Source organism: Pavona decussata, unplaced genomic scaffold (assembly GCF_977016875.1).
Source record: "Pavona decussata unplaced genomic scaffold, jaPavDecu1.1 SCAFFOLD_84, whole genome shotgun sequence".
NCBI lineage: Eukaryota > Metazoa > Cnidaria > Anthozoa > Scleractinia > Agariciidae > Pavona > Pavona decussata.
Window position 1 is genome coordinate 363,862 of NW_028145502.1, and position 14,404 is coordinate 378,265.

General features: G+C 38.2%; 2 protein-coding genes across 3 annotated transcripts in view; one reads left to right on the plus strand and one right to left on the minus strand.

Moving 5' to 3' along the window:
* The window catches only part of LOC146475266 (nipped-B-like protein), a 30,670-nt gene extending 21,666 nt beyond the window's left edge, over positions 1-9,004 (plus strand). For both annotated transcript variants that reach the window (XM_085115633.1, XM_085115634.1), the window contains exons 37-47: positions 731-866; positions 1,877-1,984; positions 2,324-2,380; positions 2,993-3,133; positions 3,777-3,923; positions 4,518-4,623; positions 4,941-5,055; positions 5,177-5,336; positions 5,791-5,898; positions 6,339-6,482; positions 6,900-9,004. In XM_085115633.1, coding sequence (XP_084971759.1) covers positions 731-866; positions 1,877-1,984; positions 2,324-2,380; positions 2,993-3,133; positions 3,777-3,923; positions 4,518-4,623; positions 4,941-5,055; positions 5,177-5,336; positions 5,791-5,898; positions 6,339-6,482; positions 6,900-6,971 — 1,294 coding nt within the window. In that variant the 3' untranslated portion in view covers positions 6,972-9,004. The remainder of the gene's footprint in view (positions 1-730; positions 867-1,876; positions 1,985-2,323; positions 2,381-2,992; positions 3,134-3,776; positions 3,924-4,517; positions 4,624-4,940; positions 5,056-5,176; positions 5,337-5,790; positions 5,899-6,338; positions 6,483-6,899) is intronic.
* Positions 9,005-9,330: 326 nt separating this feature from the next.
* LOC146475267 (leptin receptor gene-related protein-like) lies at positions 9,331-14,355 on the minus strand. The gene is made up of 7 exons (XM_085115637.1): positions 14,231-14,355; positions 13,998-14,072; positions 12,704-12,726; positions 11,889-11,967; positions 11,324-11,379; positions 10,720-10,751; positions 9,331-10,475 (listed from the first exon to the last, which is right to left on the minus strand). The coding sequence occupies exons 1-7, from the start codon at positions 14,245-14,247 to the stop codon at positions 10,368-10,370; spliced, it is 390 nt and encodes a 129-aa protein (XP_084971763.1). The 5' UTR covers positions 14,248-14,355; the 3' UTR covers positions 9,331-10,367.
* Between the last annotated feature and the right edge of the window lie 49 nt (positions 14,356-14,404).

Here is a 14,404-nt window from a genome sequence, read left to right on the forward strand (position 1 = left end):
TTGTGTTATTCGTGTATATGTTGTGGTTTAAATTTTTTTGGGGTTAAAATTTTCAAATCAGTTTAATTTTTATTTTCGTTTGTGCAGTATCTGAGACAAAGGGAAATAAAAATCAAACTGCTTTAAAAATTTTTAAACAAAAAATTTTGAACCACAGCATGTACATTTTTACATTCTTTCATTCATTTGTTTGTTGTTTGGTTGTGCAATCGTTTGTCTACTCTTCTACTTGTCATACGTTCATATGTTGTTTGACTGACCGGTCTTTTATCAGGATAAATAAAGTTATTATTATTATTATATTATTATGTTTTGTTTGTTCTTTCATTCACTCTTCCATTCATTGGTCGTGTTTTTGTTCATTTGTTTCTGTGTCTGCTGTTCATATAGATGTTTCACGTGACTACCGGCCATATTGGTTTACTGAAACAAAAGAAAGTATTTGCATAAGAATAGAGTTCAATTCCCAGAGGTTTAGTTTGGGACACCAATATGGCCGCCATTTCTTTGTTTTGGGACACCAACATGCCGCCGTGACGTCATGTGAAAACACTCTATAGTCATCGTTTATTCTTAAGGAATTTCGTTTTTGTGTTGTTTGTTGTAAGTACACACGTTTTTTAGTCCTCTGACTGCAAGATAATATTTTATCAAACGTTTTATCTGTATTTGTTTGTTTGCCCTCTCACTCTCTCATTCGTTTTTTATCTGTTTGTTCGTTGACTGACAGTACTACCAGTGCAGTGATGCAAGTATATCTCAAGAGTGTGTTGGAAAGCTTCCTGCACCCTCAGCCTTCTGTACGCATGGCTTCACTTCATGTTGTCAATTTGATTTTGAGACAAGGCCTTGTTCATCCTGTCCAGGTTGGTAGTGTACTTTACTGTTAATAGGCCATTTCCGAGTTTGCTGTGAACCTCATTTTGAAAGCAAGGCTTAGTGCAAAGCTTTTCATATGAAAGTTAGTTTTGTTTGAGTATGAATGAAAACTAATTTTCATAATAAAAACTTTGCACTCGCCTCGCCTTCATAATGAGGTTCAAAGTAACTTGGAAATGGCCTATCATTATGCTAAACTTCATTGTGACAATGAGACTTGAAACCTCTTATTAGTGCCTTAGCTAACTTATTTTATTCAGTACAATTACTGTTTGCAGTGGAGCAAAAATTCTCCTTAGTAACTTTCACTCGTTTCTGCCACAAACCATTGCGCGTTTTAAACAACAACAATCAAACGTTCCACATTTTGAATTCGTTTAATACAAAAAAAGACAGGAATAAAAACGGCGAAAACGCCCAAACGGAGAAAACGATTCAAAAACTATGGAACGGCTAGAAACATAAGAGATGAAAATTCGCCGAAAACAGCAAAAATCTTAAATACACCGAGAACAGCGTACGTATACGACTCGCTGAGAACAGCGCAGTATTAGTAGCAAAAAAAGGACCGACAACAGTAAAATAGGACTATTTTATGGCAGAAATATGTAGGAAACGCTAAAGGGTGCTAATGAGTAGAATAGGCGCGCCAGAAGGGCGTAAATTAAGCGCAATGAAAATGCAATTGGCAACACTAAAGTCGCGGTGTTGATTGCCCATTGACAGATTAGTTGCTACAGTACCTTCTGTGGTCTGTTACACTATGTTGTGTTCCTTTCTTCACGCATGCTTTTGCATGGGAAATGACTGAACAGAATGCCAAGTGTAAACCTGTGATGGACTATCATGCCATCCAGAGGGAATAACAATGCTTCCAGTCGCCTCAGGCAATGCAAACTGGAGATAAACCCAAACAGTGTGTGTTCGAAGTGTGCCATGTTTATTTTAGTACTGAGTGGTTCTTGTTGATCGGTGATGTTTATTTTATTGTTAACAGTGTGTTCCATATCTTATCGCCATTGGAACTGACGAAGAACAACAGATGAGAGTCAAATCAGACCAGCAGCTGTCAGAAATTGATAGCAAATACTCCATGTTTGTCCAGGTTAGTCACTGAGTGACTGTTCTAAGATCCCAAGCGAAACTCTTTTCCGTTTCATTTGTTTTTCGTACAAGTTGATAAATTGGGAAAAAAAAGACTTTCTGAACCAAGCTAAGATGTTTTCTTACAGTAAATAAATATATTGTCAGCACCATGACAATAAGTTTCTCGGATGATCCTGTTATGCACAGAACGTATGCGCACAAGCAAAAGAAGGTGTACTAAACTTCCAACACCAAATACCTCAAGACAAAATAAACAGTAAGGCGACCTCGCAAAAAAAACACTCTTTTCAGTGAATACAGAGTGTTGTTAACCAATTTATTATTCTTTTGTTGTTAGATGAAAGCCTTAGCTGGAATAAAGATGTCGTTTGAACTCCAGCGCCTGGTGCAGAAGGTATGGAAGAGTTAAATTATCTCCCTCACACTGTTTTAGGTAACTTTGTTACATTTAATGATTATCTTATACCAAAGTTGTACTGGGCAAGCAATTCAAGATTTGTGAAAGTTGAAAGAACTAGGACGTGATAAAAAGAGATCAAATATACGATATATGTTTTTTGTTAACAACTTTATTCGGCTATACTTCAAAGACAACAAAGTTGTGTGCTTCCGAAAACAACAACAACAAACAAACAAAGTAGTTTACACAAGCGTGGCGTGAGTACCATTGCGAGGCGCCTCGCCGTACCTGTAGTTTATACAAGTTGGGTTTATAACTTGTTACCTTAGGCTCAAAATAACTCAAGAGGAAAGTGAGATTCGCCTCCATGTTTGTCTAAAGTTTCAGGCAGCCAACGATTTTAGCTCCCTTCCGTGTTTCACTTCTCGTGTTACCATTTCAGAGAGAAACAAATGGCTTCTTCTCACGGTGTACTTAAAAGTTTTGGAACAGGGCAGGTTCTTGCAACCTTTAGAGCTGTAGTCAAGTATTTATACGAAAAACGAAAGATCGCCTGAACACCATACACCTTGATTGTATTTCTTTAACTGTTTGTTTGATCCACAGGACAAGACCACGCCCATCCGCGGCTACAGAAAAGAATCCAATCAGTGTTTATTGAGTCATTTATATTCCATCATACGATCAGGCAGACAGCCAAGACGTTCACTTTTACAGTCCATGTTGAGAATATATGATGACCATAAGGTGAGTGGGTATCTTTAACTCTTTAACCCTAATATCAAAGAACAAATTCTCTTATCTTGTCCCCATACTAAGGTTATTAAACTATCAAGAAAATTCACCTTGGGTTATCATATCCTTAATAATCTGGGGTTGATTAAGAATTGGTATTACAAGGAGAAATTTGATTCTGATCACTTTTATGGCTTAAGGACGGTGCCTACTATTGTTACTGCGCATACGTTCTGCGCATCTCGAAATACTCGGGTTTCCTATGGGTGGTGCCTGCTAATACAGTAATATTTTTGCGCGGTTTAAAACTATGCGGAGAAAGCAGAACTTAGCAAACGCTTTTGGTATCTCAAAAGAAAATTGGGGGTAACCATGCATTTTTCAGAGATAATTAAGCTTCAATTTAGGAAAAAATCCCATACATTGCTTCATATTTTGGCGATTTTTAGAGATATTATTGCTCAATTATCTCTGAAAAATGCGTGGCTACCCCCAATTTTCTTTTTGGATTCCAATAGGCCTTCCTAAGATCTGCTTTTCCCGCATAGTCATAAACCGCACAAAAATACTTCGTTATTAGCAGGCACCGTCCTTAAAGGGTTACGTCATTTAACCTTGTTTTCATGGACCAGCATCTCGTTTGAATTCCTTTCAGGGTGCCAAGTTAGATTTGTTGTTATACATTGCGGATAACATGGCGCACTTTCCGTATTCCATTCAAGAGGAGCCACTCTTCGTCATTTACCACATCGACACTGTTCTCTCCGTCACGGGTGCTAACTTGCTCCATTCATTTAAAGAGGTAGGCATTCTTGACAACAGTGTAAAGAAACATTTTTGGAAAAACAAGGCTGTTGCCTTACAGGAGCCCGGTAGCCTGGGGCACCCAAGAAATTGCTGTGGGCACCTAAATTTTTGCATCAGTATCTAACATTTCACAGGTGGGGCTCTTAACTTCTCCGTTTTTGGACTTGTGGGCTCAACGAAATTTTTGTTAGGTAACAGCCTTGAAAAACCTTGAATTTAAAGGTCTATCGACACGGGTAATGTTTGACGTGTTTTAATCAATGATTTCAAGTCTCGATTTAAATCGCTTCTGTAAATCACCAGCGTGATTTCATTGCGCGTTTACCATGTGTCGTACAGCAGTTAATGACGAGAAGCGCAAACGAAGAGCAAGCCCAAGTTCGCATGGAGTGTGTCTGCAAGGCAGCTTTTTATTTTCTCTCCAATGAGTGTTCCATGGTGACTTCCATGGAGGAAATTACCGTGAAATACCTCTTCCAAAGCCGGTGAAGTCACTAAGAAATTCACATCAAAATCTATGTAGAAGGAGCCTTAAGTTTTTTAGGCGCATTTCTATTTTCAAATGTGATGATTCATTCATTTCAAAAAGGCCATGACTGCTCAAGCAAAACCACCAATTGAAGGAGAAGACAATGCTAGTGTTCCTGTAGCGGACAACCAGTATGATGAAGAAGAAACCTTTGAGTCTGTTCTTGGTAAGTGATCTTTGTTGAATTCCAAACCATACTGATTCAAAATATATTGCAAGAATACATCTCGGAGTTGGTCACGAGTAGACCTGTTACCCAGGGGTGAGGTGACAGCACAGTTCGTTACAAAGCCATCATGAATGTATGTAGGCGTTAACAAGGTATGGATTTAAAGTGCATTTTGAAAAGTTCTACATTTTTTGGTGTGAAATGGGGTTAGGGTTTGGCTCTGATCAGTCTAGGGATCAGTTGTAGATAGAGTCCACATTAATTTGCAACAACTTTGTAAGTAAACAAAGGTTATTTGTTTCCTTACATTACAGCTCGGATTCCACCGGATCCCACAAACTTTGAAAAGTGTTGCGTTTCTTCGCAAGGTTGTTTGCTGTTGTTGTACTTAAAACAGCACCTCAAAGAACTGTATGGTTTCTCAGACAGGTAAGAAAACAACGACCCTAAATAATGAGGATTAAAATGCATTTGATGGTGTAGTACCAAACGTTGTAGCAAGGTAGCAGCCATCACCACCTCACACATTTGACTTTGTTGTTGTTTCTAGTAAATGCCACAAGTATTCACCTTCTGAACCAACAAAGGCTTATGACAAGACGGTGACAAGAAAAGTAGGCGTGTTATTTGAACCTGAGCAAGTTTTGCGATATGTTGAAGAACCAGACGCTGTGAGGAGCCACGAACAATTAGTGCGGGATTATTTAGAGGTATTGGGCAGCTTCTTTTATTATAAAACTGAATTAGTCTGTGCTGAAAAGGAGCATTCTGATTGGCTCCCTGAGCGGTCTGAAGTTTTCTTTTCGTACCGCTAGCTCTGCTTCTCCCTTCATTTAGTCTTATTGTTTGAATGCCAATGGAAACCGGTCTTCCTAGCCACTTGGGGGGTTGGGGGAAACTGAAAATGCCTTTTATAGGTTACAAAGGAGTATCCCGGCCCCTCCGTGGAGTTCTTATGGTATGGTGTAGCTTTAACCTAAAATTGATAATGACCTTTTCACGATCTAACTAGAACAGGCCTTCCAGGAGTTCGTAACCTGGTCTCTGAATAGTGGAGTCTCATAACGAGAGGCTTACATGACAGCACAAGCGTTGAGCAGGTCATGTAAGTGTCACTAAATGTCCCTTACTTATCAGTAGCCGGAACATTGCTATCGTTTGCAGTTTAAGTGTCTTATGATGAGACTGGATCCATCTGAGGAAGACAGTGATGACTCTGCTAATGGTGGACGAGAGAGTCCTGTGGGAGAGGGACAGATGGTGGACCTTGAGGTAACATTTAACACTAGCTTTTGCAAGTTTTAAATAAAGGGATAACCCATGTTTGGAAATCTAGTCAAATTAATATGGACCCATCCTAAGAACCATCACCTTCGTGTAGCAAGTTTGCCATGCGTTGCGACCTCATATCGGGTTTTACTTCTTGCATAACAACTGGAATTCGGAGATGTCCTGAAAATCCATGCCAAAGCTCAAAAGTAATTCCTTCTTTTTGAAAGCTCTTTGTAACCTGGTTATTTTCTATCGATGCATTTAGTGAAAGTTTAGATACATTGTTCTTACCTCCGGAGAGAGTCGTTCGTTTCTTTCAGGCAGTCACTATTTTCAGAGTGGTAGTTTGTTTAATGTTGTACTGTTGTACCTAGTTTTTCTTTATATTTTCAACTTATGAAGCACGTAATTCCGTTGTTAAGTTTCTTTTCCAATTTCAGGGAAATCTTAAAAATCCCACAGCAAAGGCACGGGAAAAACGTGCTCCAAAACCAAGGAAGGTTGTCAAGGGTCGGAAAACACCGCCAGCCGGACAGGCAAAGGCCAAGACGAAACCAAAGGGAAAAAGACCCAAGAAGAAAATAATATCCTTTTACGTAACTTGATTCAAGTATTATATGTTGTCTAATCACCTTTTCTTGTTCAGTCCGTAAGTCCGTTTGTCAGTCTGTCTGTCAGCCAGACTGACACACTTCGGTCCGTAAGTCCGTTCGGTAGTCTGTCTGTCAGCCAGTCGCTTAGATGAGTCAGATGATCTATCGAAACCGAGCGGACATCCGTTGGTCCGCTCGGCTTTGTTCAGTTATTGCTTCGTTCGTTGATTTTAGTTATTCCGTTTGCTCGTGCATTCCTCTCCCTACTTTGTGCATTCGTTTTATTCATTACCTTGTTCATTTCTTTGTTCTTTCGTTCGTTCAGCCAGCCCGTCTTTCCTTCCCTTATTTCGTTGTTCCTTTTAGTTTACTGTAAAAAAACCGTTCATGTTTCTTAACAATGTACACGCATCCGTGGATTTGGATCACAGCCTTTTTGAGGATAGTGACAGAGAAGACGTGGATTTCTTGTACCAGTGACGCTTAACATCAGCTCCTGTAAATCACGAATTGTTGAATTTGGTTCTTCCCGACAGGGTTCACACAAACAGCCACTCACGGAATTTAAAAGTTTATTAGTTTGCCAGCCCCTAATTGATCACGATTCAATCAACAAGAAAACAAACGGGATGGTTCAGTTCTGAATCGTCCGATTCAAAGCATCCCGCAAGTACAGCATGTGGGAAAATGCTAGGCAAGGAATGATGGAAATTTATTGATATCACTGAAAACGTCGATGCTAATCCCAGACGTGCTGTTAGGGACCCCAGTTCCCCTAGCTTGGGAGTGTCGTTTAACGTGAAGATAAGCCGTTTCTGGTAAGCGTTTCGTTGGTGTTATTGTAGAGCTTTGCACCGATCGATACAGCGTTTTAAAATTTATTATAGACAAAGAGCGAGCATACACCAACTGAATTTTATTTAAGTTCTCAAAACGTCAGTTTTGTTCAAAAGCCTTTGTGTGAACCCTGAGCGATAAACAATGTACAACCATCTTTTTTATTATAAATGTAGAAAGTTGAAGTTTAATGCAAAATTTTTAGCTTACAAAATTATTGACAAAGAAGTTATTGTTGTAAGATATGCCGCGAATCGGCCATACTGATAGAGCCAGAAGCTTTAAAATTTCTCTTGTATTTTATACCGCTCTTTATTTCCTTGTAAATATTTTTTCTTATCTTCGTATTCACAGCGTGGGTTACCAGCGCTCATTCATTTTGCTGCTCATTTACGTTCAAGCTAATTCAACGGTGTTTGGTACAGCTGTGCACTATCTTAAGAAATCTGCTCCAGTAATTTTGAGTAATACCCAGATACCTTTAATGTTCATGGGCCTTTTAAATTCCTTAGAATTCGCGAAAATTCAAAGTGAAAAGTCTTGTTGCGTAAAGACCCCTTTGGTTTCCGAACTGATATTGGTAGATTGGTGCTCTTACTTCTCAAACCCGTAAGCATACTCACTTAAAAAAAAACTCCACAAAAGAGGGAATTTCTGCCCGGCGTTATTGTCCTATATTCATTTGTTACCGTGAACTTTTTCTGATTTTCTTCACTTGAGGCCGTATTGCGTTTAATAGTACGTAATTATTTGAATGGTCGCACATCTGTTTGATAGCCGATCGAACATCAAACGCGAAAAACTTGGCGAATACGGACAGTTGTTCTACTTTTCACTCGTTTGACAATTTACCAACAGTTTCAGTTGGTTCAACGACGGGTAACACGTCCATGTGTTGTCGGCAAACCCACGTTTGTACTGTAAACGCACGCAAAGGCAATCACAGAAAATAGTTGCCCAAGTTTAAGGTCAAGATTCGGAGAAGGCGCTCAAAATTCCAAGCTCTAGGAACAAGAATTCGTTATAACTCGCAGTTTGTGGCTAAAAGGTTGGGTTTTTTTTATTATTATTGTAGTAACCAGCATTTTATCGGGTAACCAGTCTTTCACTGATCATGAAATATATAACATAGCAGACTTCTATAAATGTATAAAGGTTTTGTTTTATACTTACATTAATGGTTCTTTTTATTTTAGTTTCGTTTGTAATGTATATAAGAATCTTTGGGAATGACAGCGTTTTTTTTAGTTTTTAAGACATTTTCCTTGCGAGTTGCTAGAGTTAACATTTTGAGTAAACTGCTTCCTCTTCATTTGATTTTGTGTAATCCGTCAAGCCTTGCTTTCAACAGTAATCCTTAGTGATCTTGAAGGATGTACAAAGGATAAGTAGCAAGAATTTGATTCTGTTCCAATACAGTTTAGCCCCTACATTCTCACGAAGGCATTCCTTGTCATCAGATCATGTTACTTTTCTCAAAGATTCACACAGCTTGTTAGCTTTGAGAAACAGTAAGTTTCTAGCATCGTACAAATTCGTGACAAAATATCTGTAATGACAGTTCCAAACGTATTATCCATCATAACGCAGCAATTCTGAACTTATTAAACAGCAAGTTCTTTGATGACTTAACTTATACATCTGCCTGTTCATTTTATAAATTCGATCCAAACCTCTACCTTGTGAACATGTTCTCAGTGGGCAATATGAAGAAAGAAAATTGGAGAGTAGAGCAGGGATGTTCCACTCGCTGATTTTCTATCCATCCCTTGCCCCACTTAGAGCCTGTCCCAGTACCCATTCTGGTTGCTTCACTCGCCGATTTTCGTTTTGCTTTATTCTCTACTAATCCCAACCCCTGACACACCTCAATGAGAAATTCCCGCAGGTGGAACTCGTTGAAGAGCCACGGCAAGGTGAAACGAGAACAAGCAATCTTTGAATGGTAATAACCATGACTAAATGGTGAATGATACAGTTCAATAGATAACCATGTTTTAAATAAAGTTACAAAGCAAATGTTTATTCTTTCTCAAATATATACATTGAACTCTGTTCACTCTCGGCTTCCACCTCCCTGCTCCAAAAGCAAAATATTACACAATGTTGCACAACTACATGTTTCTCCAATTTCTCCACCACCTTGTGTCGCAAGTAGTAAACCCGACTTCCAGCACCCTTCCAAAGTGTCTCTCTTTTGCAGAGAGAGAGAAATAAGTATTACAAAGTATTGCATTGTGCATTTTCTATAAGGTGCTCCTTTGAAGGAGTTGACCAATGAGCCAACTCTTTTGACATTCACAAGCGAGGACCAGGTGAAATGGCGCATTTGTTTTCACAACAACACTAAAACATGCGAAGCCAACAGGAATACAGCAGCGAAGCAAAGATGACTGACCAGGAAAGCTTGAGCCATCAATCTGCCAACAAACATATTCCCCCTTGTCCCAACTGTCACTGAACCTACTGTATACTGACAACCCAAAGATGACTGTCTTCGTCAACTTGAAGGATGAATGAACGGTAAGCACAGACTTTAGTCAGTGTTATTTTTCTTTGTCCTTGGTATGGATACCACACCAGCTGCCTATGACTTTCAAAGTTTGTACAATCTGCCTCCTAGCGATCAATTTGATCCTTTGTTTGGCCAAGCAAAAAGAATACTGGTTCCAGTTAGTTAAGTCCGCAGATCAGTCGCACATACATTTGCCAAACCTGTTAACTACTCGTTACACCAGTTTTACAGACTAAAAGATTTGGAATATTTTGCGTAGTCAAAGAGAGGGGAAAAATAAGACTTGTCAATGAATTGATAGTAAAGTCATCTTGGGCCTGTCTTCGTTAAAAAACCTAAATATTTGCTGATTGAAAAGAAAAAGGTTTGGTCTGCCAAAATAATTTTTTTTTTTTTATGAATTTTTTTCCTCTGGAAATCTGCATTCCAGCTTGTTCAACTTAATTAGCGGTAAATATGTATAATTATTTGTACAAAATTAACACAACACTGGAAAAAGTGTAGGTTGCAGACTGAAGTCCTCTTTAAATTCCCCAGTCATCTTCACCAGAGAAAATTAGAAAATAGGCCAGGATGGTTAAGAAGATGAAGACGTTGCCAGAAAGTACCAAGGCTGCGGCTCCCCACTTTATCTGAAAAGAAATAAAGTGCAGATTAAGAATTAAAAACTGAAAATCCAAGAGGAAAGAATTTCGAACAATATACATCATAACTTGAAATCTAAAGCCTAAAGGAGTATTTCTCCTAAACTTCACCCTCTTCCCCAGATAAGAGTGTTCACAAGTTCATATATTTTTTCTTCTAATGGATGTCTATTTGCTGGACAGTAGAGGGGCAGAGGATGAGATGATCACATATTTAATGTTATGTACTTACAATTTCACAGTGTGCCAGTACCATTGGCAAACCTTCAAAAACAAAAACAAAAAAAAAACAGAAACCATAGTCAGTAGTCCAGTTGCTGATTCTTTTTATATGATAGGAAAAGGTTCATTAGATTTCCCTTACAGACTGTAAGCAAAACATGTATATCATTCCTGTTTTGTCATTCTACATCTGTGAATGTACCTTAAGACTCGATTAACACTCACAACACCATTAACTTCAATTCCATACCTCAAAGAAAGACAGGAGTTGGAGACAGGGTGTTCTGAATTACACCACCAAAACATGTAAAATTATGCTTTAAAAATAAAAGACAAACAGTAACAGGAAATGAAATGAGATTGCAGTGGAGGTCCAAACCCTGCAATATGAAGACAACCTCTCACAAACATCTCAAGACAGGGATGCATATTAAAGTAAATGGTAACTAGGAAGTGGGGGAGCTTAATTACAAAGCCACATAATTTTTATTAGAAAGGAGGGTGGTAAATATAAACTGACTCAATATCTCATGGTATGACACAATGGTCACACCTAATGAGGCTGAATCGTTTATCTAACATCTCATTTTTTTTTTTAAGACAAAATAACTCACCAAATGCTGAGACAACCTTTCCTGCAGTGAAAAACATTGCTGTTTCTTTGATGACACTAAAACACATGAGAAACACTACTTAAAGGACATATTTGAGAATACAAAAAGCAAACAAGAATATCACATTGAAACAAACCAAACATGTTTGCACAATAACTTTCCTGTGGTGCTATACTTTATTACACTTTCGGGGGGTTCTAGCTTTTGAGCCTCTGGACAAAAATTCCTCAAATGTGCAATGATTATAGATTAAATCTAACAAGTAGGACCAACTTTTGAAAATTTGTCATATTTTTCATTGGTATTGTACAAGATGAAAGCCGTTTAATACACCAGATGGAATCGTGACTGAAGTGAATCACTGATTGTTCAATTGTTGCAAGCTTTCCAAGCAAGTGTCCTTCTGTAAAAGAGGAGGGAGTAGGGTGGGAATGAGGGAATGCAGTATGATCATTAGAGCAGATTGTAAACAGGGGTGTAGTAACAGGTCTATGATAAGCAATTGTGCAGATTGTCTGCGTTACAAAGTAAAACTTAGTGTTACTCTGAATTCTTTTAGACTTACTTTGAAGCATTTGAGGAGAAGTCCTCACTAAACCTTTTGGCTATAATGGTTGGTACTGGGGCCAAAGCATAAAAGAACACTGCAAGAGACACAACATTCATTCAGAGATAAAAGGATAGATCAATCAGCATCAATATAGTTCAAGAAGACTCACAGTATGGATGGCAAGTCATTCTCCTCACACAATATACATACTTTTGCTACCTAGAGGGAATAAGAGTGGGGGCTAGAATCCCAGGTGGTAAAAAGAGGTCATGCCACTTGGTGCAACTTTGCACTTAATTACACAGAAAATGAAGCTCAATATGTACAGAATACATCATACTATAACCAAGTTTAAAGGTTTCATTTACGGTCAGGTACCAGGCAAATTGACCATCTGTTAACACAACGTTCCCTCACTGCCTTTACGTGTAACATCTCAGCATTCAAATGTTGTGTCCTGTGTTCTCAACTCATTTTTGTGGCATATGTGTAAGCTAATTCAGTTTGATGTGTTCAGATACTTGAGCTGAAAATTTAAGTTGCAGAACATTTTAGGAAACAGCATCTTATTTCCTGACCTGTTATTGGCTTTATGAAAATGCTAGCTTACCTTTTTTCACATTTTTAACAAAATATTTGCCGCTCCAAAAATGAAAGGAATTGGTTTTCCAGTGTTATGAAATTATTTTTCAGCTCACATTTTGACAAAGAAAACGTAAGATTTTCTTTAAAACTAAATCTGAATTTCAGAAGTGAAAGTCAGGACCTTGACCTTATTACTAGATAAGAAACAGTACACCTTGAAAATCAAGTGCAAAACATTAACTTACAAACAAACATTGGCCACCATATTCTGCAATAACAGAAAAAAAAAGAAAAAAGATTATATATAGAATCAATCACATTATTACAATACATACATATAAATGAACATTGCATGATCATCAAGGACTTTGTACTGAGTACAGATCCCTGCAGGGGTAGGGAGGAGTGGTAGTGCTCTGATACTGGTCTTAACCTTTAGAGACTAGGTTTGATTTGCCACCAACAGTTTGACAACATCCTCTGTTCCCTATCTGCTGGAATGACGTTCACACTTACCAGGTAAATAGGCAAGCAAGTAAGTAAGTAATCTTTATTTATCTATAGCAGATTCAGTCAGGTTACAAAAATAATAAAAAATCACTTTATCCAAGTGTCAATATATTTAGTGCAGAGCACTAATTGGGGAGATCTAATTGGAATTTTAAAGTGTTGGCTTTTGAGGAGAGTGGAAAACCGGAGTACCCAGAGAAAAACCTCTTGGAGCAAGGATGAGAACCAACAACAAACTCAACCCACATGTGGTTGGAGGGGAGTGTTCTCACCACTGCACCATCTTTGCTCCCCTAGGCTCCTTACTTAAAAGTTTAATTATAATACTACTATTGACAACAATAATACGAATAAACCTGTTTTCCATGAATGTTATACCTCTAATTGTTGAAGTAGTAATCATTTAACAACGCTTGAATTTTGTTCAGAGATTCTGCTTGCCTTGCATAATTTATTTTGAGGGGACTATACTTCAGATCTAGAACAGTACAGCACCACTGTAGCAAAAACTAATAGTAAATTGGAATAGCTAGTAGGTTGTTCGTAGAATCTCAAAAAGAGTATGAAGTTGTATCAGTTCAACTTACGAATTTGGAATTTAAATACTCAGGGCAGACAAGATCAAAGCCAAGTTGTAAGTATTGCCATGAAGAGTTTGAAAATTTAATCTGTCCTATGTAGACTCGGGGCAATGTATACGTTTGCAGGCATGAACACATTCAGCCTGTTAAACACATGAGAACTCCCTTTCATGGCACAACATAAACTAGTAAAATAATCCACCTAGCCTTTCAATGTTAGTTAGAGGGTGAGGGTGGGACAATCAATCAACCACGCAGGGGATTTTAACCATGCACAAATGCCCTGCAGAGGGACATTTGCCTGCCTTTACCTGGCCTCCTCCTCCGTGGCTTAACATTGATAGGTGCATAACTAACTGTAAGGCTTTCTTAAATCAACACAATACTATAAAAAACCATTGCAGTCAATGCGCAGAAGGAATAAGTGAACGTAAGCTTATTAACTCACCCATATTCCTTCAAAGCACACCCCAAAACGACGAAAAGTATTCCAATAGCTCCACCGAAGGACAGACCAATTATCCTATAAAGATCAGAATAAATAATATTCAATGACAAAGATTTCATTATGTTAAAAACATAATCAATACAGAGGGTATGGATGAGGGTGTAGCATTGACAACATAAGAAATCGCTTAAATTTAAAGGTCAATTTCAGGCGAACTGAAAAAGTCCACTTACGCTAATGCGTCGTCCATGAAGAAAGCACGAGTATGAAAAACAGAAAGAAAATAAAATAAAGCAGTTTACAAATGAAGCAGGTATTTTTCATCACACCTATAAGCATAATAAATGAATCAAACAGTATTACAAAAAGTTTCTACCTAGAATGCCCGCCATCTTGTCTCTAGTTAC